Source organism: Saccostrea echinata, unplaced genomic scaffold (genome assembly GCF_033153115.1).
Source record: "Saccostrea echinata isolate AGI-Se365-2 ecotype Australia unplaced genomic scaffold, CSIRO_AGI_Sech_v1 ptg000001l, whole genome shotgun sequence".
Taxonomy (NCBI): Eukaryota; Metazoa; Mollusca; class Bivalvia; order Ostreida; family Ostreidae; genus Saccostrea; species Saccostrea echinata.
In genome coordinates, this window is record NW_026889750.1 from 4,067,815 (window position 1) to 4,092,728 (window position 24,914).

Below are 24,914 nucleotides of genomic sequence, written 5' to 3' on the forward strand. Positions count from 1 at the left end.
AAATAGAAGGAAACGGGCAATAAACCTATTGATAGCCCATCAATTTAATATTAACGTTGTGTTCTGAGAGAGCTTGCAATAAAGAATTTATCATATGTGAATATATCTTGAGTCATCACTAATTCTGTCAGGCCATTTGACGGTTCTTAGTATCTATTTGATAAAAAAGCATTAATCATTTTAAAGTTTTACTTACGTTGATGAATTATTCATTGTAAATAAGTACTATAATTATATTTAATGAAAGCAAATTAAAACTTCATATAGGATATTTAACATCCTCGATCCAACCTTAAACTAAAACATTAACAAATCGGTGTTAGCTTTACAAACAGGTATCGAGGATGTGGATAAAATTCCAAGAACATGCAGTCATTAAATAAGAGTCATGATGCATCTTAACTAACATTAAAGTTTCCGAGGTTACGTATAAGTCTGACATATTGAATTGCACATCGTGTCATTTGAAATAGTGATTTGTGATTCAAAACATGGAAAACAAATTTTATATTTATTGCAATACAAGCAAAAGTAAAGGGAAACAAGACCCTGAAAACTTTTTAACATTGGAAAGGTTACAATTGTATTATAGTGTGATGTATACATTAATTATCACAGAATAAATTGTGCATATAAATAAGCCGTAGAAGACACTTTAACACATACATGTACAAAAGCATGGTTATAACAAAAAAGACTGAAGATCAGAACTTTGTCGAATCACAATCCTTTATAAGCAGTGGTATATGATATGATAAATCAAACTACAACCTAATAATTAAAATTTAGTGATCATTGGGTATTTTAGAATTTTAGATCACAGACACCTTTAATCGCCACCAAGACTGTACACGTTTTAAAGGAGATGAGGTTGGAATCAGGTCCGGAAGTTTCCTCTTTTCCGGAAGAGATGCTGTTTTTCTGACTCGAGATTTATATGTATAATCACTGTCCGTGAAGGCAGCGTTGAGTCTGTCCCAAACAAACACACGGAGTTCTCTTTTGTAATAGTCACATGATGTGGTGAAGCGAATCACAGCTGGAACCTCAGTTTGATCTAATCGAATAGGGATTACTTTTCTTCTACGAGCACCTGCACAAAAAAGTAGTGCCCATCGGATGAATTTTATTCAGGATTATCAATCATTTCTTTTGTAATACATTACATCATAATTAGACATCAAAAGAAAATGTGGTTTTTTCTAATAAATCAAATTACTGTTGAACCTTTGAGAAGAAAATGTTTATAATGTATATACCTGGTGACATAGAATGGGCAACTTTTAGATGAAAATGGAATAAATCGCTCTCTAGAGAAGCTGCTGATATCACAACTAACACTTTTTTACACCTACAACGATTGATCATCTTTCTTAAAATGCTATAATATCATTTATATTAAAGAAACACTTTATTTAGATTGAAGGTTTATGAAAACGGTAAATAAGAATTAACATTAAAGAGCACCTTTCAAGGTGTTTATAATCATTAACAAAATTTTACCTCTTTTCTATACTTTCTGCAGTGGCCACGGCTTCCAGCGACTCCTCGGCTTCATCAGACCACGGTACATAAAGTCTGAGGTTGTACGGTGGGGACGTGAGTACCCTGGTCATAAGATTGACAAATTGCTGGTCCTCTCCGAAGGGATTGTAAACCACAAAGGCATCATACTCAAAGTCGTCCATTTTAAACACTGGAAAAATAATTGGTAAATCCATATTGATATAAACCAAAAAAGGGACAATCTTACATTGCAATGACCTACTGAAACATCTTTAATTAAGTTAATTTCTCGTGTCATTTTTCATCTCCTGTCGCTAAAGGAACTTAATTTACATTCAAATGTTTATTTCACTAATTTTACATGATTTATTTCTCTAAGTTACAGATACGAAGTGTCACCTACTTACATGTAAAACTTCTTACAAGCAAAATATATTAAAATATATTAAATTTAAAAAAATCAACAGCTTTGATATTAACATCACAGAGTGAAAATGCTATGTATATTTATAAAACACAAGATACATATCAAAAAAGTTATTCATGAAAGCTTACCACAAATTTCGCTCTGTAAAAAAAATTCAACAATAAATCCACTCACTAAATGCACTATCACTTATATAACATATAGATTACGAATTTTAAGTGTTTGAATTAAAAAAAATATATGTATTCATCTTCGGAAAATAGAAAGTCAATGAAAATATCAACATTAAGGCCAATGATTTACAAGGTGAGAGTTCACCATGGACCAATCAGAATGCGTCTATGACGGAATACATTATTGATAATGCGGTTCGGCGGTTTTGCTATAGAAATATTCAATGGGATGTTTCCGTATAAGTTGTGAATGAGCTGGTTTATAATTAAACATGGTAGTACATTTTCCAATGTGCACTTTCCAAAAGAGGAGTGCATGTTTGTTTTATACAACGAGGAAAATTAGTCTTTATCCGTACATTTACGTCGATTGTTGTGCAAGTACGGATATTGTTAATTTGGAAAAAGCAGGAAATATTCGGTCTGATCGCTGTATTGTGTATTTCATTGGCTTTCAATGTATTGTTTCTTGAATTCGAGAACTTAGTAAAAGGTGAAGTTTTATGTGCCTGAACTCTTGCATGAGTACAAATTGTTAATTTTTTTTTACTCGAATATTGCATATGTATCAAATTCTTAAAACCAGCTATCCTGGCAGTTTAATTAAACTGAAATAATTTTACAAAATGAGATGGAACCGCTTGAAGTAAAGTTCTAGTGGGGTAACTTAAGTTCAGAATAGAAGAAACAAAACATCGTTGTACAATGCTTATCTAAACATTTTGTAATGAGTATGGTGGGTCATTTCTGCTATCTATATAACTTCCAGTCAACATAGATGTCTTGTGAAGTCATGAAATATTTTCACCACTCTGATTATGATAACATAAATTTACTCACGTAAGATCGAGGTAACTGCTCTGGAAAGATTGGAAAAGCTTACTCGACTTCACAATAAACTCCTATAGAAAATAAAAGTTTCATGCATTCAGTAAATATTTGTCAAAATAACGATGAATCGTTTTAATATAGCATATCATACTTAGAAATGGAGCATTATTTTTGATACATTGAAACAGTAACTAATGATCCCTTTTGAGACTTTTCTCATCAAGAGAAACAAACTTTCCTCACACTAATATAGAACTTAGCAATAATAATTCATTACTTTATCAAACGCCTTGTACACAATCGTCTTCTTGATACATGGAAATAGTAACCAATGGTCACTTTTTTCATCAAGAGAAACAAACTTCCCTAACACTTATACAGATCTTTTTAGAGATTATTTTAATTACCGTAGAAACACAATTTGAATACTCAAGTATTTTTCTCACAATACTAAAATTTTCATTCATTAAAAAACATGAAACGGAGACTTCAGGCTGTTATATCCAGGACTTATGATTAAATCTATTAAGAATTTTTTCTTAACAGTTGTAATTTCTTCCTGCAATATACAAACTAAATTAAAAAAAAAAGATTAAAATAACCGCAATCAGTACAGAGCCATCTCACCAAAAGATACGTAAATGGCAGCTTAGTAATGCATTGAACTTTTGTCGAGATGCGCCAAAGTTATCACGTCGGGTTGAAATAGCTCTAATGACTTCTCACGGTAAGTTACCTTGACTAAACCTGCTAAAATTGTACATTAAAATGTGGGTTTATGACTACATAATCTGAAATTTTAATTGGCTTCTTGAGAGTTATTGCGATTTTATGAGGTCATATATTGATTACGTCTCGTTATTCGTATTTGGATAACAGAACATGAACGCAAAAATAAAAAAAAATCTCTTAAGAACTTGCAAGAGTGAGAAAAAAAAACTTGTAGTGAAAGGATCTTTTTATTATACTACAAGATATGTTTGTCTCGCAATTACAATTAAGGGATCTTAATTAAGATATTGATATTTTCTGCTATCCAAATATTACCAGGTCAACAATATGCATGACCTCATAAAGTCATAAAATACATGTACTTAGTAAAATTTCAGTGCACGCTATTTTCTATAATTTTGACTCTAAGAAGTTTCCTGAAAGTGCTTTTTGAAGGAATATCTTTCAATGTTATACTTACCTACAGAATAACATAGAAAGCTTCCTTATCAGTTGCCCTATATGAAATTGATTATTTATGGCATGTTTTCTCATGCTAGCGGCTCCATTGTCTAGAGATCAAAAAATGAAGGCATAAAAAATACTTTCTTTACCCAATAAAAGATATATCTATAAACAAATAAATGTTAATAGCACAAAAATATATAACAACCAAAAACATGTGTTGCAACTGTACTTGCAAGTTAATATTGGAGGAATATTTTTTAATGTAATTTTTCATTTTAGTATGACAGGTATGGCTTCCTAATTCGTTGCCCTATATGATGATGATTAATTATAGCTTGGTCTGCTCATGTAAAGAGTTTCATTTTCTAGGAATAAAAAAATAAGGGAAGAGAAAGAATTTTCTTTACCCAATAAAAGATTTATCTTAAGACAGATAAATGTTAATAGCACAAAAATACACAATGTTCAGCTAAATAGCATGTGATGTAATTGCTCATTAAGGTATAGTAATAGCCGAGTATAACGATTTCTGCGTAATTTGTAACAGTACAACTTTTATTGCTTCAAATCAATTCAAATGATTTTTCATCCAATTAAATCTTTCTGAAGCCCAATTAATTGAAAACAAATAAAAAAAGGCTGTGTGCCTTTGTCCTGATTAAGTTTATCACAACATTCATTATTTTCTATTTGAAAACAGTATGTAAAACTGTGTTAAATTTAAATTAGACGAGGTAATAAAATCCTCGGCATTGTTGATTATAGGTCAGTGTCGAATACATTTCCATAACAAATAACACAGAAAGACTTTTGTCATGCACAAGAAAATTAAGTGGTTAATACTTTCTTAAATAAAAATCTGCAAGCGATGAAAGATGGGCGTGGGTTTTCCTAGTTTCCATAATTGCGTTTTTGTTAATGTTTTTTTTGCAAGAAATCATTAAAAGTGTCTTGAAAACAAAAGTTGAGGTTATTGACCCAACACGAATCAAATATAATATCCCTATGTATTATATTTGTTCCTTTCCCTTTGAAATATCAAACGAATGCATGGATGCTGTTGTCATGTGTGAATGTGCAAATTTGTTTAAATCATTAGTTAAGATTAGCTTCTAATGATTCCAAAGGAAGATTTACTAAAGCAAATTTTATTTAATGAATAATAAGAAAATGTCTTCAGGCCCTTTTTCATTAAAAATAATATATATCACATGATATTGAAGAAAAAAAATGCAATACGTTGCAATTGGTTGTTAAATAAGAATTTGCTTATGAAAATATTACAAACACACTGCATATACAACACACAAATACACAAGAAAATATTTTTTTAGTGTTCTGCATTTCCTTCAAATAAAACAAAATATATTCTGTATTTCATGGCGTTCTCTCTCAATGAAATTCTGCAATATGTGTGTGTGTGTGTTTTTTAAATTATTATGAAAAATATTTTTACTTAGACTTTAAAAGTTGTTGATCTATTTAAAATGCATTTGCAAAGAGCGTGGGCACGATTGGTAGATGTTACCGTGTCGATTTCGCATTCAGTGGTCAGGTTTTCCCCTTTGTACTTAAAATTTAGCTCATCCTGATTCAGATGAATATCGTGTGTGGTATGGAAATCGCTCGTTATACAAATAGACATAAATAACAGGACATATATAGGCATTACACTTAAATTTAATAAAAATAGATAAAGGAGGGTTTTTATTAGAAAAATACCAAAACTATCACACTGAAAGTTTATGAAGATACGTAATAGGTTTTAAGCTTTCTTATTTCTTTGTTTTCTATATAAAAATACTAAAATTTTATCTGAAATTGAAAACATTGATTAAAAACTTTTCATAATTCTTCAGAGATGAACCATTTGTTATATAAAAAGCTGAATGTAGTAAATGATATACAGTAAATGCTCCCGAAGATGTTATGACTCGAATGACAAGAAAAATCATTTTACAAAATTGATATACCATGTTCATGTATACAGGAGCATGTCGCATTTATAACATACATTCAGAGAACGCGATGTTTTCATGTGTTCTATTTTGTATTTGTGTGTTATATATGCACTGGGATATTTTCATAAACTAATTCTTATTTAACAACTAAAGCATTACAGTAAGTTTCTCAGAGTGACAAATTATGTAATTAAGGTTGTAATAACGTGCCGTGAATGTAAGGAATACGTCAAAAGGCGTTATATTGTCAACCAGGCAGACCACTTTACGCTTCATAGACTAAGTAAAGGCGATCCCAATTTGCAGAAAAAAACAATTAGTAAAGATTTACGTATATATTTCGTTAGCATTTGTGAAACTTTTTTTGTTTTTCTTTTTGCATATTTTGATTGGATTCCGTGGCCTTTAGACAAATCAAAGAAAAAAAGTTTTTAAATCTCTGCAATCTGTCGATCTACTGTAAACTAACTTTTATTCGCGACGACTTTATTTCGCGATTTACCGGGGGTAAACTAGTTCGCGACGATTAATTTTCGCGATCAAGCCTTTTTTGGATCTGTTGTGAATAGAAAGAGAGACTTTAAGGACCGGTTCGCGGCGAGAAATATTCGCGGTGACGAGGCTCTCGCGAACCTCGCGAAAATTTCTCGCACGCGAATAAAAGTTGGTTTACAGTATTTATTAATTGCATTTTCAGTTTTGATCAATATATTTACACTGTGAAATCCATTTGCTTTCATTTAAAATTATCCTGTACCAATTTTCAAAGACGGTAAATATACATTAAAATGTTTTAAATGTTTTAAATTTTAGATACATGTAGTATTTTCATCAATATATCTAGGAACATTTTGAAAATTTGAAATCACAAAATTTTAACAAAATCAATAACATCAAAACGTACGACTTTTTACAACCATTCCCTACGATAAATTGAAGTCCAGGCTTTTTGACATCATAGACAGCTGCTTTTTCAATGAAACTGGAACTCTTAAATATACTTACCTTGTCATATGTCATTTGCAAATTTATTTTCTAAAAACATTCTGATTATACACACAGATATTAAAAGATGCTTGAGTTTCTGATTGACATTATCTATGTAGTTTTTGGAGATCTGGTCTTCCAGGTTTTTTTTTCATCCAAGTGAATGCAAAAGCATTCGCTGCGTATAAACAATTTCTAAAACGAGGCAAGTTATTGACAAACAAGTTGATAAAACAAGGATATCAATAGTCTCGTTTGAAGATATCATTTTGCAAGTTTTATGGTCGATGCAATGACCTTGTCAGCAAATACAACCTATCATTAAGTCAAATGCTGACTGACGTTTTTCTTACTAATAGTTAGGCCATTATTTACACACTGAATTGCCTACGGATTTCCCGTTTTTCTCGATCAAGACAAGGAGCACATGGCGGATGTGACCGGTCAGCAGGGGATGTTCACTCCTCCATATAACCTAATCCAACCTCTGATGTTTTTGGAGGTCCGTGTTTGCTCTGCTCCCGATATGTGTTGTTTGAATGGACGTTGAGCTTGAATACTGTTCGTTATCTCCATATTTCATCTAACAACCATTCTCTATAAGAATTTGTACTTTCATATGTGGGGTGTGGCAGCATGACCACAGATTTCCTCCAAACCCTGTAAAACATTAAGACAAGAAATAATTTTGAACAATCTAGAATGGTATGGATGTGCATATGGATGTGTAATGACAATTAATCAAACATGGCAGTTTCCGGGGGGGGGGGGCACGGGGGGCGTGCCCCCAATAATTTTGCCGAGATATAGATTACTATAATAAACATAGATACTATATGCTTGTGCCCCCTCAATAAAAACGTCATTTTTTTGCTTGTCAGGAAATTTTTGGTAGTGCCCCCTCATTTGTCAACTTAAAATGTATGGCTGTGCCCCCCCCCCCTCCCAACTGAAAAAAAGGTCACACAATATTAAAAGCGCATAAAGGACGACGGACCAAATTCAAAATTTCGCGCCATTGCGCAGAAAACCGCGAATATGCCTTGAATCAAATTGACTTTATTATGTATTGCAAAAGATAACAAATATACATTTTTAATTCTTTTAAAGATATTCAAACTCAAAAATAATGTAAATATTTAGATTTATATTCATTTGTTGATTTTATAAATAAATGATTTATTTGGCCAAGGTATTTTCATTGAAAATTTCCCCCAAAAGGTGCCCTACACCTGAGATTGACATGCCCCCCTGAAAAATCTAAGCTGATGACCCATTTATTTTTTGGCATAATTTGCTGGTAAATTGTCTTGTTAACATTGTCCTTTAATATGAATAAAAATTCTATTGCAGAATTTTTTTTTCAATGATCACTCTTATACCCTACACTGGCAATTCCCCTTTACTTCCTATAGTAATTATCGATTTCCATCGCCAACTTTTGAAATGCACCCCATGAAAAATCTACTTTTATGACCATATGATTTTTTTTTATTGATTTTAACTCACTAAAAGTCACTTTACCTCATATTAAAATTTGAATAAAAAATCTATTGCAGAACTGAATAAGGTCCGTCGTCGTTAATTGGCATTTTTTTTTCAGTAATAAATTTTATTTAAACTATTTTACATAAAATAAGATGTTGTTTATTGCATTGATTACATTTGATAAAATATAATTGAGGTTACAAAATAAGTTGCGAAAAGGTCATATTCATTTTACTGTTACTCAGTAATATGTACACTGACCCCTAATTTTTTCTCAATTTTTAATCAAGAATCCTTGATATAACCAGTGTCAGGAGTGATATACCTTAGGCAATAAGACTTGCCATTCCTACACATGTGATCATCCACAATTTTTGTCCCTGCACAAAACCACACTGAAGATTCAAAATAGATGACATTTTTTTTCAACTTGTAACTAAACTTGTAACTTAAAACTTATCATTTGTTTAAGTTTGCCGAATAAAAATCTCATCTTGTACGAAGTTTCAAGTTTCAAGAAAATGCGTGATAATACGTGCCAAAAAAATGATTTTCTTATAGATAATGCTTACAGAGAATGACTCTAATTCCAAGACAGGTATATAATGCGGATAATGTTGAATATATAAAAAATGTATATAAACTTGTTTTTGGATTCAGATATATGCTAACGTACCAGTGTTGCATTCAACTTTCGTATTTCATGATTATTTTCATTTTCTCTGAAATGTTGTATAAAAAAATTCTAGTTCTCTTAAAACTGGAAGAAAATTATCAGTTATTTTTCATGCTACATGAAAACGTGCTTTGCTCACCCACGTGGCGCAGTGATTTGAGCGTTTGCTCTAGAGTAGCGGAGTAAGGTGTTGATCCGTGTTCGAATCCACTGTGTGACGTGGAAATCGGCCCTTCGGATGAGACCGTATAAACCGAGGTGGTGTTGCAGTAGGTGCTGGCATGGAAAAGATCCCTCACTGCTCAAAAGCCATACGTGCCGAACACAGGTCTAGCTTTGCAGCCCTCCAGCAACAAGTGGTGGCGTCTCAATATGAGTGAAAAATTCTCGAAGGAAGGTTAAACGTTGGGATTGAACAAAGAGCATTTATGAAAATTCCAAATCCCAAAATATCATAAAATGACTTTTACACATAAAATGTATTTACAAAATGTCTTAAAATAGGATGGAACAATATTGTACTTATCAGAATGACAAAAGCACCAGATATGCTTTCGGTGTTTTGAATAAACAAACACTAATTTATCAGAACACACAAAATGCTAAGGATACTTTGGTATTTGAGCGTCAAACATATTTGTTAGTTTAACTCTAGATTTTATAGTCAGTATCTTTATGTAGTGAAAAAGTTAAGTAAAAATTAATTTATAAGTTTAAGTAAAGTATAAATTAATTTATAAGTTTCAAAAAGTATTCAAAGCAAGTTTAAAATAATTTCCCTAGATTTTAATTTCTTTTTGCTAAATTGTTAATATAGAATTTTACTCGAACAGTTTAAAGTTCATTTGAGAAGAAAGCAAGGGGGAAAACAATTTTCAAAAAATGGAATCGGTTACTTATTTACGGACAGTTGAGAATTGGAGATCTCTTTTTGTAGGATGAACGCACAAATGTCGGTATTTTTGTTAATATTTCCTTAATTTAGCCGAAATCAACATGACCAAGCCACACACAGGAACGCCTTTTTGTAAAAACATAACAAAACAACCAACCATTTTTTAGACAACGATTTGAGTGTAATGGGAAATGTCAGTAACAATGAGAAAAATAAAGGTTATTAAAGAAGAAAAGAACCCATATTACTTTACAGTTCAAATTAATTTGTTTTTTAGAATTGCTTTCACGCTCCCTTTTTAAGAAAACGAAACTATGCACGTCACCAAGTGAAATACACAACTGGAAGATTTTATGATATGTGATTTTAAACTCTATCTTATATAAAGATTTTTTCCTTAAAATAAAATTTAAGTACAAAGAAATTTTGTCAAGACAACTGATCTTTAATATACATGTAAATATATTAAAGATCAGTTGTCTTGACAAAATGTTTTGTACTTATACTCTTCGTTATTTGTATAATATTTTATGTAGAAAAATGCATGGAACTCGAGTTGACAATATTATGCTTTTACAGATTTTTGAAAGTAATTCTGTTTATTTACAAAAATGTTCGAATACTCTTTAATACAACAAAAATGAAAAAAGGAAATTAGAAGTTCTTCTTATTTTGACTTGCTTAAACATTTTGAGATGCTAAACATTTTTGTATTAGATCAAAACGTCTTTCATCTTTCAAGGTTGACTTAAACACTTTTTCAAATTCCTAATGTACAGTCAGCTTGTTATGGCTCAATGGACGTTTCAATTAAAAAAAAAACTGTTAAATCAATATGATATAATTTTGCTAATGTATTGTGGATTCTTTAAAACAGATATAATTATTAAATAAAGGGAAAAATGTAGAAAATATGTTATGACTAAATAGACAAAGAATAAACAAACTCCAGAAACAAAACATTCAAACATACTAAATAATTCGCATTTACATACATGTATGACTATTTGGATCCAAAAAATAAAATGTAAATAAATGAACCATTGGCCATGGATTTCGAAAAATCCTACAAAAGTATTAAAATTCAAACACATATCTTGTGAAAAATAAGAATAAAATTTATATATTCATCATACAGATTCAATTTATACACAAGATTAGGTAATGACAGAGGTTTGAAGAATTTTCCGTGTAGACTTTGCTAGAGGATAGAGAACTTAGATTTATTAAACTTATCAGACTCACAGTGCATGTTTATTCTTCTTTTGATAACATACAGTGTATGATCATTTTCTATGTATAGAATGTATAATCTGTAATCTATCTATCTATCTATCTATCTATCTATCTATCTATCGATATAGATATAGATATTTTCATTGTAATCATCCAGTTAATATTTTTTCAATAATGAACATCCTAAACTTAGATTTAAAATGCTTAGTTCAGTTTCTTCATTACTCAGCATCCATAACTCATAATAATATTCAGTGTTAAGTTTGCCGGATCCTCGAATTTACACCGGTAAAACATTAAAGATAACCTTCAAATACACGTTTTTTTTCCACTTTTTCCTAGTCAATGAAACCATCTTAGCAGTTCAATGAGAAAGTTGAAAACTGGAGATTTTGGATTATCTGAAAATGTAATAGAAACAGAATTTTTACATAAAGACTAAACTTGGTTAGGAGATAAAATTTATCTATCAATGTGAACCCAAAGTTAAGTGAAATGAACTTCTTTCCCAGAAAACTTGCGTCTGTTTTGGCATATTATCAAATGCTGTCTACACACTTTGGTGAAAAGGCTTTCATTGTCAGCAGAAAACGATTCAACTGGGAACTGAGTTTTCAGAGTTGCACTAATTTAATGAATTTGTGCCATTTATCATGATTTTTTTTAACCGGGAACTTCCTCAATTAAGGCGATATTAGGCTCCATTTTATGAGCTTTGATGTCAAACAATCACAAATATCATTATCATTCTACAAGTCCAAGCGGTATAAAAAAAAGTCACTCGTGTTTTCCTATAATGTAGACTTGCATTATTAAATATTCACAATCATATGTTATTTTTTATGAAATCATGGGACCTTCTGAAGAAATAAATATTCTTTTTTGCAGAATAATTTAAAAAGGTATAAAAAGGATTAGTTTGCTAATTATGTATAAACTAATTTTAACAAATGAGAATTGATGTATAAACGTAGCAAATGTCGAATGATAAAATATAATCAGTCCTATTGACAAGAAGATCATTCATTAACATTTATTTCTGTTTTTTGTTTTGTTCTGTTTTTTTTTTTTTTTTTTTTTTTTTTTTTTTTTTTTGTAGTGATGAACTATTAACGAACTAACATTTTTCATACTGATAATCCAATTTGTTTATGAATTATGTTATGCTAAGCTGCATATCAAATACGCAATATAAATGCAAGAATCGAATAACAACATGCCACTTTCCTAATATTACAACTTCGTTACACTAAATATGTCAATGTTAAATCAAATATTGCAAATGATGAAAGCTCTATGGGTGTCTTTTGACGCAGGATGGAAGAATTTTCATTCTGTATTTAAAAAAGAAATTAATAAAAAAATTATTTTGATATGCATTTGAAAATTCTCCCAAAAATCATGATAGGAAACCTTATCATCAATACTGCGTTTCGTTTTTAACACTAATACGATAAACTTGTTTCAATTGTAGATGGTATTTTCCTTTTTCTCAATCAAGTAAACCTCGAATTCTCACTACTGCACCTTTTACTATGATGGCATTTTGTTTGATCCCAGTTTTGGAATGCAAAATATACAAGACACTTCAATCAGTGGTAAGTCTCGTCGATCCAGACTGTCAAATAAGTGACAGAATTGACGCAAGTATTGAATGATTCCTCAAAATATGATCAATGACTTTTCTGTGATTAGCTGCTCTCTAATGATATTGCGCAGATAGATACATATCTAAGTTTCGATCTGAGATGTGTTTTGAAATAATTTTAGTTTCTTATTTAAAATGTGGCTGCGTGCCAAATAATTAAAAAAAAACTTTATGTAACCACTTGTGTATGTTTATAATCACATGGACTGGTAACGTGCAGATAATGAATGTAAAAGAAACTTAGTTTAAGCTTATCAAAAAAATCATGAGATGCTTCACGTGTTGGATCACTTTTATCATCCGTGACAGTGTAATGTTATCCGCATTTCAAATGGTCCTGACGATGAACAAACTTGCATAGATCTTGCAACATGGGATATACACGACCAATCATGTTTAAAATGTTGCATGTGACCAACATTTTACATCCTAAAAATCAGGTTAAAGCTACTCTTAACACAGAGGCAGGCCACTGACAAATACATGTAAGTTGATTTTACATGGTTTTAAATTACCTCGTTTAAAGTCAACTTTTCGAAATTCTATGGTCGTTATGATGACTATCTTTGCAAATAAAACCTACCCTATCGTTGGATCGTATTTTGATACACGACCATGATGTTTCTCACCAATTATGGTTCTTTTGTGAGAAGCGCTGACTTTTACAGATGACGGCTTACTTGCGTTATGTACGGAGGTGCGAAATTGATAATAGATAATGAAACCTTATTAGTGGTTATAAGTATGGTATTAGAAGCGCTAACATGATTTAAAGGTATACAAACAACACAAGAGATGATGTGAGACAGAATAAAATAAAATTGAATACTTAATTCGTGAGGAATAGTATCTAAATTCAATCTCATATTCTGAAGGAATCAAATAAGGAAGAAAAAACATTCCGGAAAGAAAATTTGGCAGGAATTGGTGAAGGTGGGAAGGGAGATGGTTGTGGATAGGTAGGTTGCCGTTCCCTTCCTAGAAAACGTTATATGTGCTTTGTAATGGACCATAATAACCTTTTAATCAACTTTTAATCTAAATATTTTATATTGCAAAAGAACTCCTATATATTAGTAAGCCGTTGACTGTAAAAGTCAGTGCTTCTCGCAAAAGTCCATTAGGTTACTGTTTTTTACCATCTGAATACGGATTACTCCTTTCCCCTGATTTATGCAGAGAGTGGGTGTTACCAGTCGACAGGGTATGCTTACTTCTTCCAAGCAAATGATCCGACCTCTGGTAATTCCAGAGGTCCGTGTTATTACCTTATTCACGACACGTATTCTCAGTGGACTTATGACATTATGACAAGGTGCAATATTGTATATTCAGAGCAAGCAACTTCATTTTTAAAAGAACAAGGTACAGTTTCAATACAAATCTTGCCCTGTATTTTTCTAAAAGAACGAGGGCGCTTTTGATTGGCATTCGGCAGGAATCTGGGCGCACTTGAAAAGTGAAAATTTCATTGATCTGTCACATGGAATTTTAGCATTCTTTTGATGTATCGGGTTCCTGTGATATAGGAAAGGGAAATATTTTCCCGATAATGTACTTTGATTTGCTAAAAAAAGAACTTGAAAGTTGGCTAGATGAGTCATTTGGTACAAAATGTTACATTTTTAAAAACGTTTTTCTAAAAATTTGCTATCTCTGGGTAATCTCTCCATGATTTTGAAACGTTATTTGTGTGCATTTTAATTCAAAGAAACTAACAAACATTTGTAAAATATGGAGAGAAGACCCAGAGACGAATGCAATGAAAAAGAAATATTTTTGGTTCGATCCTCGCATGGAGCGTTATTTTTTTTTTTTAGTACAAACAATCAATTCATTTGTCAGTTAAATTTTATGGACTGATTTATTTTCAAATAGATAAATTCTGGTTCTGTTGCACCGAAAGCGAAAGCAATTCTTCCAAATTACTGATACTTTAATATACACAAGTATGTACTTGTAATTGCATTTAACTATACCCTATATGTGTTTATTATTTATGTGAAGCGTTACTAAGTTTTAGATGTAGTAATTATTAAGATAAGCGGACTGATATATTAAATTTGACAAAGTATTTCAAACTAAATGTAACATTTTCCCATGTGCGTAACTTTGTAAAGTATGTCCAGCTGTGGTCAACCGACCAAATCGTAGACATTTAAACTATAAATGTTTCGTATGCCTTATTCCTGCAGATCACACGCCAAACACGCCCATCTTCTTTAGAAGTGATGTAAGAAACTAAAATTCATCATTTCTGAATTATTGAAATTCCATGCAGTAAAAACATACAAATCGTTTTTACATTAAGACCTCCTAAATGCTAATTGTGACGTCATAAACTTGTGCTTTTTCCCGTATTTTCTTTCAAAGTTGCAGAAGACGTCAATTTTCAGTGGAATTTTCTTTCAGAAAACATACAGTGCATGCATCGCCCACAAAGATTATGAGATATTTGATTTTTCAAAGCATTTTACACAATATATCCAAACATTGAAGTGGGCGACGGCTGCAGACACTACATGTATTTTCTAAAGGAAAATAAGCTCAGAAATGAGTCATTTTGAGGCTTTTCTTGCATAAAACTTAGAAATGTAACAAATTAATGACGTCATATCTTCCAGAATGGTCCTCCTTCTTGCCATATTCTTTAATGAATTATCATATTCATCTACTCAACTCATGTTAAAGCCAATTTCATAACTTTTTAAGAACATTAAATTTTTAGGGCACAATAAAGCCCAAACCGTACCTTCTTCTTTGCAAAAATCAAAATAAAAAGGAAATTCCCACTTTTTTGTTTCAATTGGAACAGTGAAAAAGGTTGTCCAACCGATTTCTTCTTTTTTGATTTGATATTCAAACAGTATTGGCTGAGTTGGTCCAGATAAAAATTGAAATTTAAAATTTTCTCTGTTTCATGACAACGAGTTGGGGCAGGGGTATGTCATTCATACGTTGATTCGATGTAATAGTATCACATTCAACTCGAAATAAAAGAAACCTCCGAGTATGAAGTACCTGCTTTCTATTATTTTACTAGGAAAAGATACAGAAGGCAAACTAGCTAATAAACTTGATGACTAACTTCTCTATCGACAACCTCCCTTATTTATGTAGCAATATATATCATTATCACCCTAATATGGGATTTATGTCAGCCAGTTGATTCGATATACAAAATCATTTTCTGTGTATGAACATTTTCTAAAACGGGGCAAAATACTTACAATTTTCGCATATTCTATAGTCAATACAATCACCTTGTTTGCAAATATAATCTCTCGTTAGGTCGAATGTTGACTGACGTCGTTATACGATATGGGTTGTTAGGCCATTATTTTCATACTGAATTAGCTCCGTTTACCCGATCATGATAAAGGGCACACGGTGAGTATGACGGGTGGGCAGGGCATGCTTACTCCTAAGAATTATTTTTTTATTCAATGAACTCACCTTAATGGCAGACAACATACTGTTGTATCATACATGTACTTCTTAAAAAAAAAATTGCATTCATACTTGTTTGAGGAGTTGATAGTCAAAGAGAACAAATCAATTAAAGAGATACTTACAATCTTCGATTAGTAAATATGCAGCAATCAATCAATAAAACGATTTTTCTTTAGAATTTTGTGCAGTAAAAAGGGTTCTTTTTTTGAAATTTAAAATGATTAGATAAAGAGATGATAAACATTTAGAACCGGTTCTTTTTTGAAATTTAAAATGATTAGATAAAGAGATGGTAAACATTTTAAAAAAAGATTACTGAGCAGTTAAGCACCAAAACACTTTTCTACACCATCTGGTGTGTGTACCATTATGCATAAGTGGAATTATTATATAGTCTATAAATAGTCCCTATATAATCTATGCAAGCGCAGACAGTTCATAACACTACATATTCACTGGATTTGAAAACGTATTCACCGGAGGGTCGGTGCGCATTCAGCGGCATTGTGACTTCACAGTCAACACATCAAACAACGTTGTAAACAAATGGTTACAACGGCTGAGCTAGCTGTATATCTGAGCAGGAAAAACATTAGCCAAGCCTTTCGCAGGATTATTTTCTAAACATTTCGATGTCTTACACACAGCAAAAGGAAAACACGGAAGCTAAAACTTGTAATCTGGACATTTATTTTATTTTTCTACGACAGAAGTTCGTAAATGAAAGTGGTATCATCATGCAGCCTTCAATGTCTTATTTATTCAAATCCGGACTATATAATAAAACAATTATGGACTCTTTCGGTGGTGAATATGGTATGTTACTCACCAGAAAAAATAACATTATTGACTTCGGCTTCGCCTCGGTCAATATTGATATTTTTCTGGTCAATAACAAACCATATTCACCACCGAAAGAGTCCATAATTGTATAATATTTACTGAGTTTACCTGCATAATATCCCCCATATTCAGGGTTTCATTTTTTTTGGGGGGGGGGCGGGGTCGTCTTGACGTTAAACATATTTACAATTATTTCATAATCAATATAGTTTGAAAATCCTTTAACTTGTGAGTTGAAAATATTCGCACTTGTGAAAATCCAAACTTTATGCCTGAGGTACCTGAGACTTCTATATCGATCCTCTTCAGAAACTATATTTATAAACCAATCATCGATTGTTTTTCTTAGTTCAATTTTAAACTTTAATATAAAAGGAACTTAATTCTTTCAAAATCTTTTAAAAATTCTTCTTTGGATCTGAGTAATGGACTTTGAAATGGAGTAATGGCTTTGTGAAAAATGCTATTCTTAGATTTTATGGAAAACTTCTGTATCCAAATAGAGTTCAAATAAGAGCATATACCTCAATAAAAAAAGGCATAAATGATAAACTTTAGTGATATTTCTATCTAAATTAACTTCTAATTTTTGGCTCTGAGGTTGTGCTTAGCAAAACATTTTTAAAAAAATAAAAAAAAAACTCATATGTTTGTCATTTTGAAGAAATTTTCATAAAATGGGAATAATAAAGTAATTTATGACGACATAACACAATACATAGACAAGCAAGAAAGATATTTCATTTTTAATATGTATCATCACGAGTTTCATAAAATTGACTCGTCTGCTATAATACAGTTTTTATTTTTCCGAGTTTTATAGCACATTATTTGTCATGGAATATCAAATGCGTTTGTCTAAATAGTAAATTTCATGACTGCTAATTTTTCAAATTTATTACAAAACGAGGGGTTCCAACACACCCATAGCTCACAATGTAAAATGGATTTCAACAATTTTCTTCTGGAACAGAAATTACAGAATGCAGCCATAGGAATGGAGTGAATATAGGCTCATTCTTGGCTCTTAGAGAACAAAGAAATGTGGTAATGTAAATTGCAATTCAAGAGACTGGATTTACATTTGAGGTAATGATTTACAAATATTATTTAACAGACGACAAACTGCGATATCAAAATCAAAATGAACTTCAAAGTTATCAATACATAAAAACAGATTAATATTAAAGATCATGGTACAATATACAATGAAGATTAGTAAGATAAAGATGTGTATCAGATTAATCGGAAAGTCCAACCTTATATATAGCTCACATTCAAAGATTAAAATTCCGACTAATTAAAGGAAGTAAATGGTTAAAGATTTAAATTTGATTAGACACGTTTCCGCATTTTTATAGGTAATAAAGATTAAACAGAAAGACCGTAAGTCCATAAATACCACAAAATGAAAACAATTAACACAGTTACATATTAATAGAACTTTTGATACTGATGGAAACAAAGCATTGATAAGATTTATAAAATCAGGGTGAGAGTGACTACTTAATTGCCTTTTTTTCATTGCTAATCTTTCCAAGTTTCTTTTTGGAAGAGGAGATTGACATATTAGGAATGTGAACTTTAGCATTTTTATGTCTTGTAGACATAATGCTACATACATGTAGTTCATACCACATGTACAGAGATATCATTAAATATTAAAATTTAATTTTTGGAGTCTCACGATGTTATCCAAACTCAATTATCTGCCATAAATCAAAGGATTTTGGCATCTTTATCTATTCCTTTTTATTCGTTTTCCAATGTACGTGACATAATGCTTGCTGAACACTCACACTGGTAATTAACTCTTTGAAACAGGTTAAGCACCTGTTGTTTAGCATTTGTGGAAAAACCGTAATTATTAAGCCTAACAATTAGGAGTCGTTTCCGTCATCATTCTGGAAATAGAAATATTCCATGGAGTGCAGAAATGTTATAACAGCTTTTTTCTCATTGTCGCTTTCAGTTTCATAATTTGAATAAAATACGCACTTATTTGGATAAGTATCATTACTACCTCAGTGGTGAAAAGCGGATCACTTATTCTTAATGCAGAATATTTTCCCAGTTCATGAATTTGAATTCCTTGTCCGTTTACTAGTGTCTTTAATCATCTGATTACTGTATATGCTGATAGTTTGTCATTCTACGATAAATGGACCAATTCAGAGTATAAAACATGAAAAAAAAAAATAATTGCTTCAAATAGCAATATGAATATCATAATTCTCTGAAGGACATATCAGTGAACTTGAAAACAAAGAATTGCCCACAAATCTGGTATCGTTAACTTTTTACAACAATTTCAAGATACCATTGATTTTAAGGTAATGTTACGGAAGTTAATGCTTGATTAAGCCTTATTATTTTTTAAATAAAGCTGAATTTGACCAATTTTTCATTTCTGATGTTCAGTAAAGATTCATGAAGTCTCGCATGAATCCGAATTCAAATTAAATTTTCGGGAAAAATATCGTTACGGACGTTAATCGTTACGGAAGTTAATTCCCAGCAATAAAAGTTAAAATTCTCTTCAATAGTTAAAATAAAAGTTTGTTTTAGGATATTAAACAAAAGTATGAAGCATATCACTCCCAAAATAAAAAAAAATAAATTATACCTTTAATATGCGTGAAATTTAAAACAAAATCGTTACGGAAGTTAATCGATTTTAAGCGACATACTTATTATTTCACATGAAAGGAGATCCATGCATTTCTTTGCGAGAAGTGGTTTGATTTCTTATTATACAGGATAAAAGACATTTTTTAACATTCATTGCAATCTATTCGGAACGATTTTACGGCTGAAAGTTTCATCTTGAAATTTGTAAATAAATGAAGCGACATTAAGATTTGCAGTGGAATACGTTTTTCAACATTACATTATGTTCATATCAAAACTTTAACTGCATATATATCGGTGAATGTGTGTGTGTTAAGTCTTAGAGTTGAAATCGACCTTTAAATTTATAGTTAAAATATTACAACGGTAAATTTGTAAGCGACATAAAAAATTCTTAATTGGTCATGTTTTTGTAGAATGACTGAATGCTCTTTCTTTTGCAAAACTTATGAAATTTTTTTTTTTCAACGTAATATATATTCTCATGGTTTCTTAAATGGGAGATGGAAGAGAAGGGGCTAAAAAAGAAGGGCAATATCTCATATCACAATCGTGTTTAATTTGGGTATAGGCTTTAAAATAATTCAATAATATAAGGTCAATCCAGACTTTATCTTCGTTTAGCATTCGCGTGTGCATTGGTTTTGAATTCAATGAATATAAATCTGTCTCCGAGAAAAATACTTTATTAAAATCAATTCCTATGAATGAGTTCAATAAGTACAATGACTATACACTTTTTGTTTTATATTATCGACCTGTGTGCCGTTTCTGAATAGGATTGATTCTTACTGCTGCATTGAACAAAGCATGTAGTGTTAAGACCATTCAGTAATTACTGGGAATTGTCTCTATTTTTCAATCACCAAATATTTCGTACTTTTTCTGCTTTGATCTAAATTGGAGGATGACACTTATTATTTTGTATTGATTGGTCAAGGTTTTAAACTCGAATTTGTTAATTTAATTAGATAAAATGAAACAAGGTTGGGTGCGCATCTGTCTTAAAGCATCTCTTGAGATAAGTCATTTTAGCGACTAACGTTTTGTGAGCTTTTCCGTCACAAATGTGGAAACAGATAAATTGTAAGGAGTGCAGAAATGTTTAAATAATTAACAGTTTCCTTAATTTAGCTACCAATTTATTAATTAAGTTTATAAAACACACCTTTCTTTAGTTTTGGGTGAAATGTAATGACATGTTTGTTACGACGGAGAAACTAAATCTAATAGTTACAATGTTCTCAAATTTAATGAAAAAAAAAATATTTTGCACTAACCTTGGAGTCCATTGACAGTTGTGGTGAATTTAAGAAGAAAACACAACGATCAATTGAAAAGAAATAAAATAACCGCCACATTATATCACAGAGAAAGGGACATATTATAAGATAATAAGAAAGTATTGGGTAGTTTTCATTATTATTTGCTAGTTTTTAAATATTAGAGTACTATTTGAAGCGATCGTAAAGTATTAATTGTTTTTTTAAATAGAAGTTATTACGCATAGAACAGGCACAAATATATATAATAAAGCTCAAAAAGAACACATACACTGTAGATATACCTTAACTCTCAGCTGAAAATATTTTTTAAAGCCATGATCTATAAGATACTCAATATACATCTCTTTATATATTTCATTTACAAATGGAAAATCAATTTCAAGATGTATACTGAAAAGCTAGAAAAAGAAAATTGCGGTTTTGTAGAGGTTAAAGAAATGTTTTACGTATTCCCACTTTTACTTCACCTTTTGCACATTGCTAATTTAATGCAAAAGAGTACACTGTGATTTGTGGAAAAAATAGCATCAATCTTACTGCAGACTTTTCTTTCATGCATCATTTTGGAATCACTTTATTTGTTGAAATAGATAACTTTTCTTAGACATTTATTATAATACTGTCGCATAACCGTTGATCCAAATTTGCAAGTTATGCAAAATTATCGTATTGGTCAATATGAAGAACATAACTTCAGAATAAAAAGACTCTCAAATGAGCTTCAAAACCAGGTGTTTAAGACTATAATGTGCTTTTAATATCATTCATTTTCATTTTAAATAAAGGTAACGTCTTTTTTTTAATGTAAAAACAAGAATCAAGTATTGAAAATTTGCCATGCTTTATTCTCTTTCTTATGCATCGGTATAACAAAATCATGCATACAATAGAAAATTGAAGAATAAACTTGGAATGTCTACAATTTATTTTGCAGTAAGCTTGTCATTATCAAAGACAATAATCCATGTATTTATATTTACAATAAAAATGGGTGTTTGTTTCTCATTTTCTATTTGTGTACTTGCCAAATCAGTGACTTGTTCCTGAATTTAAAGAAAAAATAGTAAAAATACCTATTAAAAAATGCATGATTTTCAGATGCATGGCTGTTAACTATGGTAGTTAAAGTATTTTCTTTGACATAGAGACATGAATGTCTTGACATGTGACAATCAAAATTATGATAATAAAGCAATAATAAAAGTTTTTATATAAACAATTTGCAATTCTAATTATTTGCTTAATTCACCCACGATGTTATGTAAACCGCATTGGAATGTCGAATTCATTGCTTACACTAGCAAAACAATTTGATTTTCAGCATTGAACATAAATTTGAATCGACATTCATAACGAGTTATGGATATACTCTGAGTAATAAGGAAACAAAAAAAAAAATAACCAAAGACAAATGGATAAAATCTTTAATTGATAATTTAAATTTTATCAAACTTTACATCAGATAGTTTATAATTTTGATATATCACATGTATTAAAGTGCATAATCAAGCATACGTTAATGTTAATTTATTAATTTTCTATGTTTTTTTCCCAAAAGCTTGCCATATCATGTGTGTCTTTTATATAACTTCAACTTTGTCAGTAGAAATTTTATTTGCATCACACTGTAAGTAATTTGATTTTTCTGCAAAAGATATTTCTTGTGGGAAAAAATAATTGCCATTTATGAGGATTTGAACGAAAGAAGCGTATTAAATACACAACAAAACCCCCTTTGCTTCCTCTCCGATTTGTCATATTTGAATTTTGAACCCCTCAACTGATGATTAATTTTAGTAAATTGAATCTAAATTAAAGATAAAATAAAGATTCTGAATTAATTTTTTCAACCTTACAAATAAATCTTTTTCTCTTTTTCTCATAAGAACACTTGCGGTGTTATCCTCTTGTAATTCTACCACTGCAAGCTGAATAATAAATAACATTGTGTATTTCCGCTTGTTTAAAGAAAGCAGCTGATTTGCTAACCAGAAGCAGGACAAAACAGCTGGTGATCTAAATTTAAAAAAGTGCACACACATGATGATCAGAATTCATATCTGTTTATTTTGAACGACAAACATTAAATTATTTATTTTATGATAAGTAATTCACTTCTAAAAATGTTCTTGAAACCTTGGAGTGCTAATTCTATATCAATAAATTTTCACACTTTAATTTGATTATAAATTATCGAAGATAAAATTTTATTTCCTTATTCAAAATAGACATGTCAGTCTTGGGAAGTGTTATTTTCCGCCACAGTGATGATCGTAAACATAGATTTCTGAAAAAGGTTATATTACCTCAAACAAGAAATACTTTAAAGCAGTAGCAGGTTTATTTAAAAAAAATGATTATTTGATATTTGATTAAACGTTTAATATTTTACACATTGCAATTCCCAGAAAGGATAACAACTATAATTTTTTTTCACGAATATACATCAACACAGACTTTTTTCTCAAACGGTTGCTTAAAAAAAGAACATCTCCATACTTTATAAAAGTAAGCCTACAGTGTACAAGTAAATTTTGAAAACATTTAATGTAAACGGTATTATATAGTTATAAAGATAATGTACATTATTACATTTCTTCTACAGAAACTCGAAGACAGTATATACACAATTCCTCATTACATAAGTTACAATATAGCAAAAGTCTATACACTTCCCTAATAAATAGAAAGTTTCGCTGACGATTATACGTACCAATATTTAAAGTATATCTTGTCTCTTTTTCTAAAGGTGAGAGAAAGAGAGAAAAAATCCCTTATTTCAGCGCATAGTGTCATCAATGTCGATTTAAACAGAGGGTAACTAATATGCGAAGTGAAGGTATGTGCATATTTTCGCCTTGTGTATATATACGGGGGGGGGGGGGCAAAATTATTCGTCACAGGGAGCAATAGAGAACAAAGGATACTAAAAAATATGCCTATAACATTTGTAAAATAGTTTATACAGGATTTAAAACTGCATACTTATTACAATTGCTTTTTTAAATCCATCCTTATTCTTGCATTCTCCCAAAATGCTTATCGTTCTCAAAAAGCCTGAGACTATTTCTGTAAAACTTTTTTCCCATCAAGAAATACAGCTAAAGTCAAAAACTTGTCACTTCTGTATGATATCCAAAAAGAAAATCACTTTCATATCTACTCGTATATTGAATACATGGAATAATTTAAATACCATAGAAAAGTCTTTATAGATTCTCTGAATATTGAAGTCTTTTATGTACTTACGATTGATTTACATTTTTGCGTTTTCACATAATAAGAAAACTAGTGTTTTCCCAGAGAAAGTCCCATTTCATTACATGCTTCAAATAATTTATTCTATACATGCTTTTGTATATATATTTAAGAGATTTGACTTGACTATAAAACCAACAACAAAGAAGATTTTATATCACATTTTCAGATTTTTTTGGAAATAAAATATTGTTGATAATAAAATTCATGCAATTTAAAAGATTCGTTTACAATTTTGTATTTCCAGTTTAATTTGTTGAAATATTTGTATAATCAAATCAAAGTAATGTGAACTGAAAGTATAAGGAAATCCACTGACATCACCCCAATTCATCCCAATTGTCTTAATTTATCATAATCCGTAAGGATTCAAACTTTACGGTTCATTTTCGGTACATCGTAAACAAGCAGAGGAATGACAATGATTCAGAAGTTA

General features: G+C 30.7%; 2 protein-coding genes across 2 annotated transcripts in view; both read right to left on the reverse strand.

The window, feature by feature from the left end:
• The window catches only part of LOC133183620 (thioredoxin-like protein 4A), a 137,697-nt gene that overhangs the window by 41,010 nt on the left and 71,773 nt on the right, over window positions 1-24,914 (reverse strand). The gene's annotated exons all lie outside the window — the stretch shown is intronic.
• LOC133180385 (myeloid differentiation primary response protein MyD88-like) lies at window positions 551-1,691 on the reverse strand. The gene is made up of 3 exons (XM_061314947.1): window positions 1,504-1,691; window positions 1,260-1,351; window positions 551-1,093 (listed from the first exon to the last, which is right to left on the reverse strand). The coding sequence occupies exons 1-3, from the start codon at window positions 1,686-1,688 to the stop codon at window positions 813-815; spliced, it is 558 nt and encodes a 185-aa protein (XP_061170931.1). The 5' UTR covers window positions 1,689-1,691; the 3' UTR covers window positions 551-812.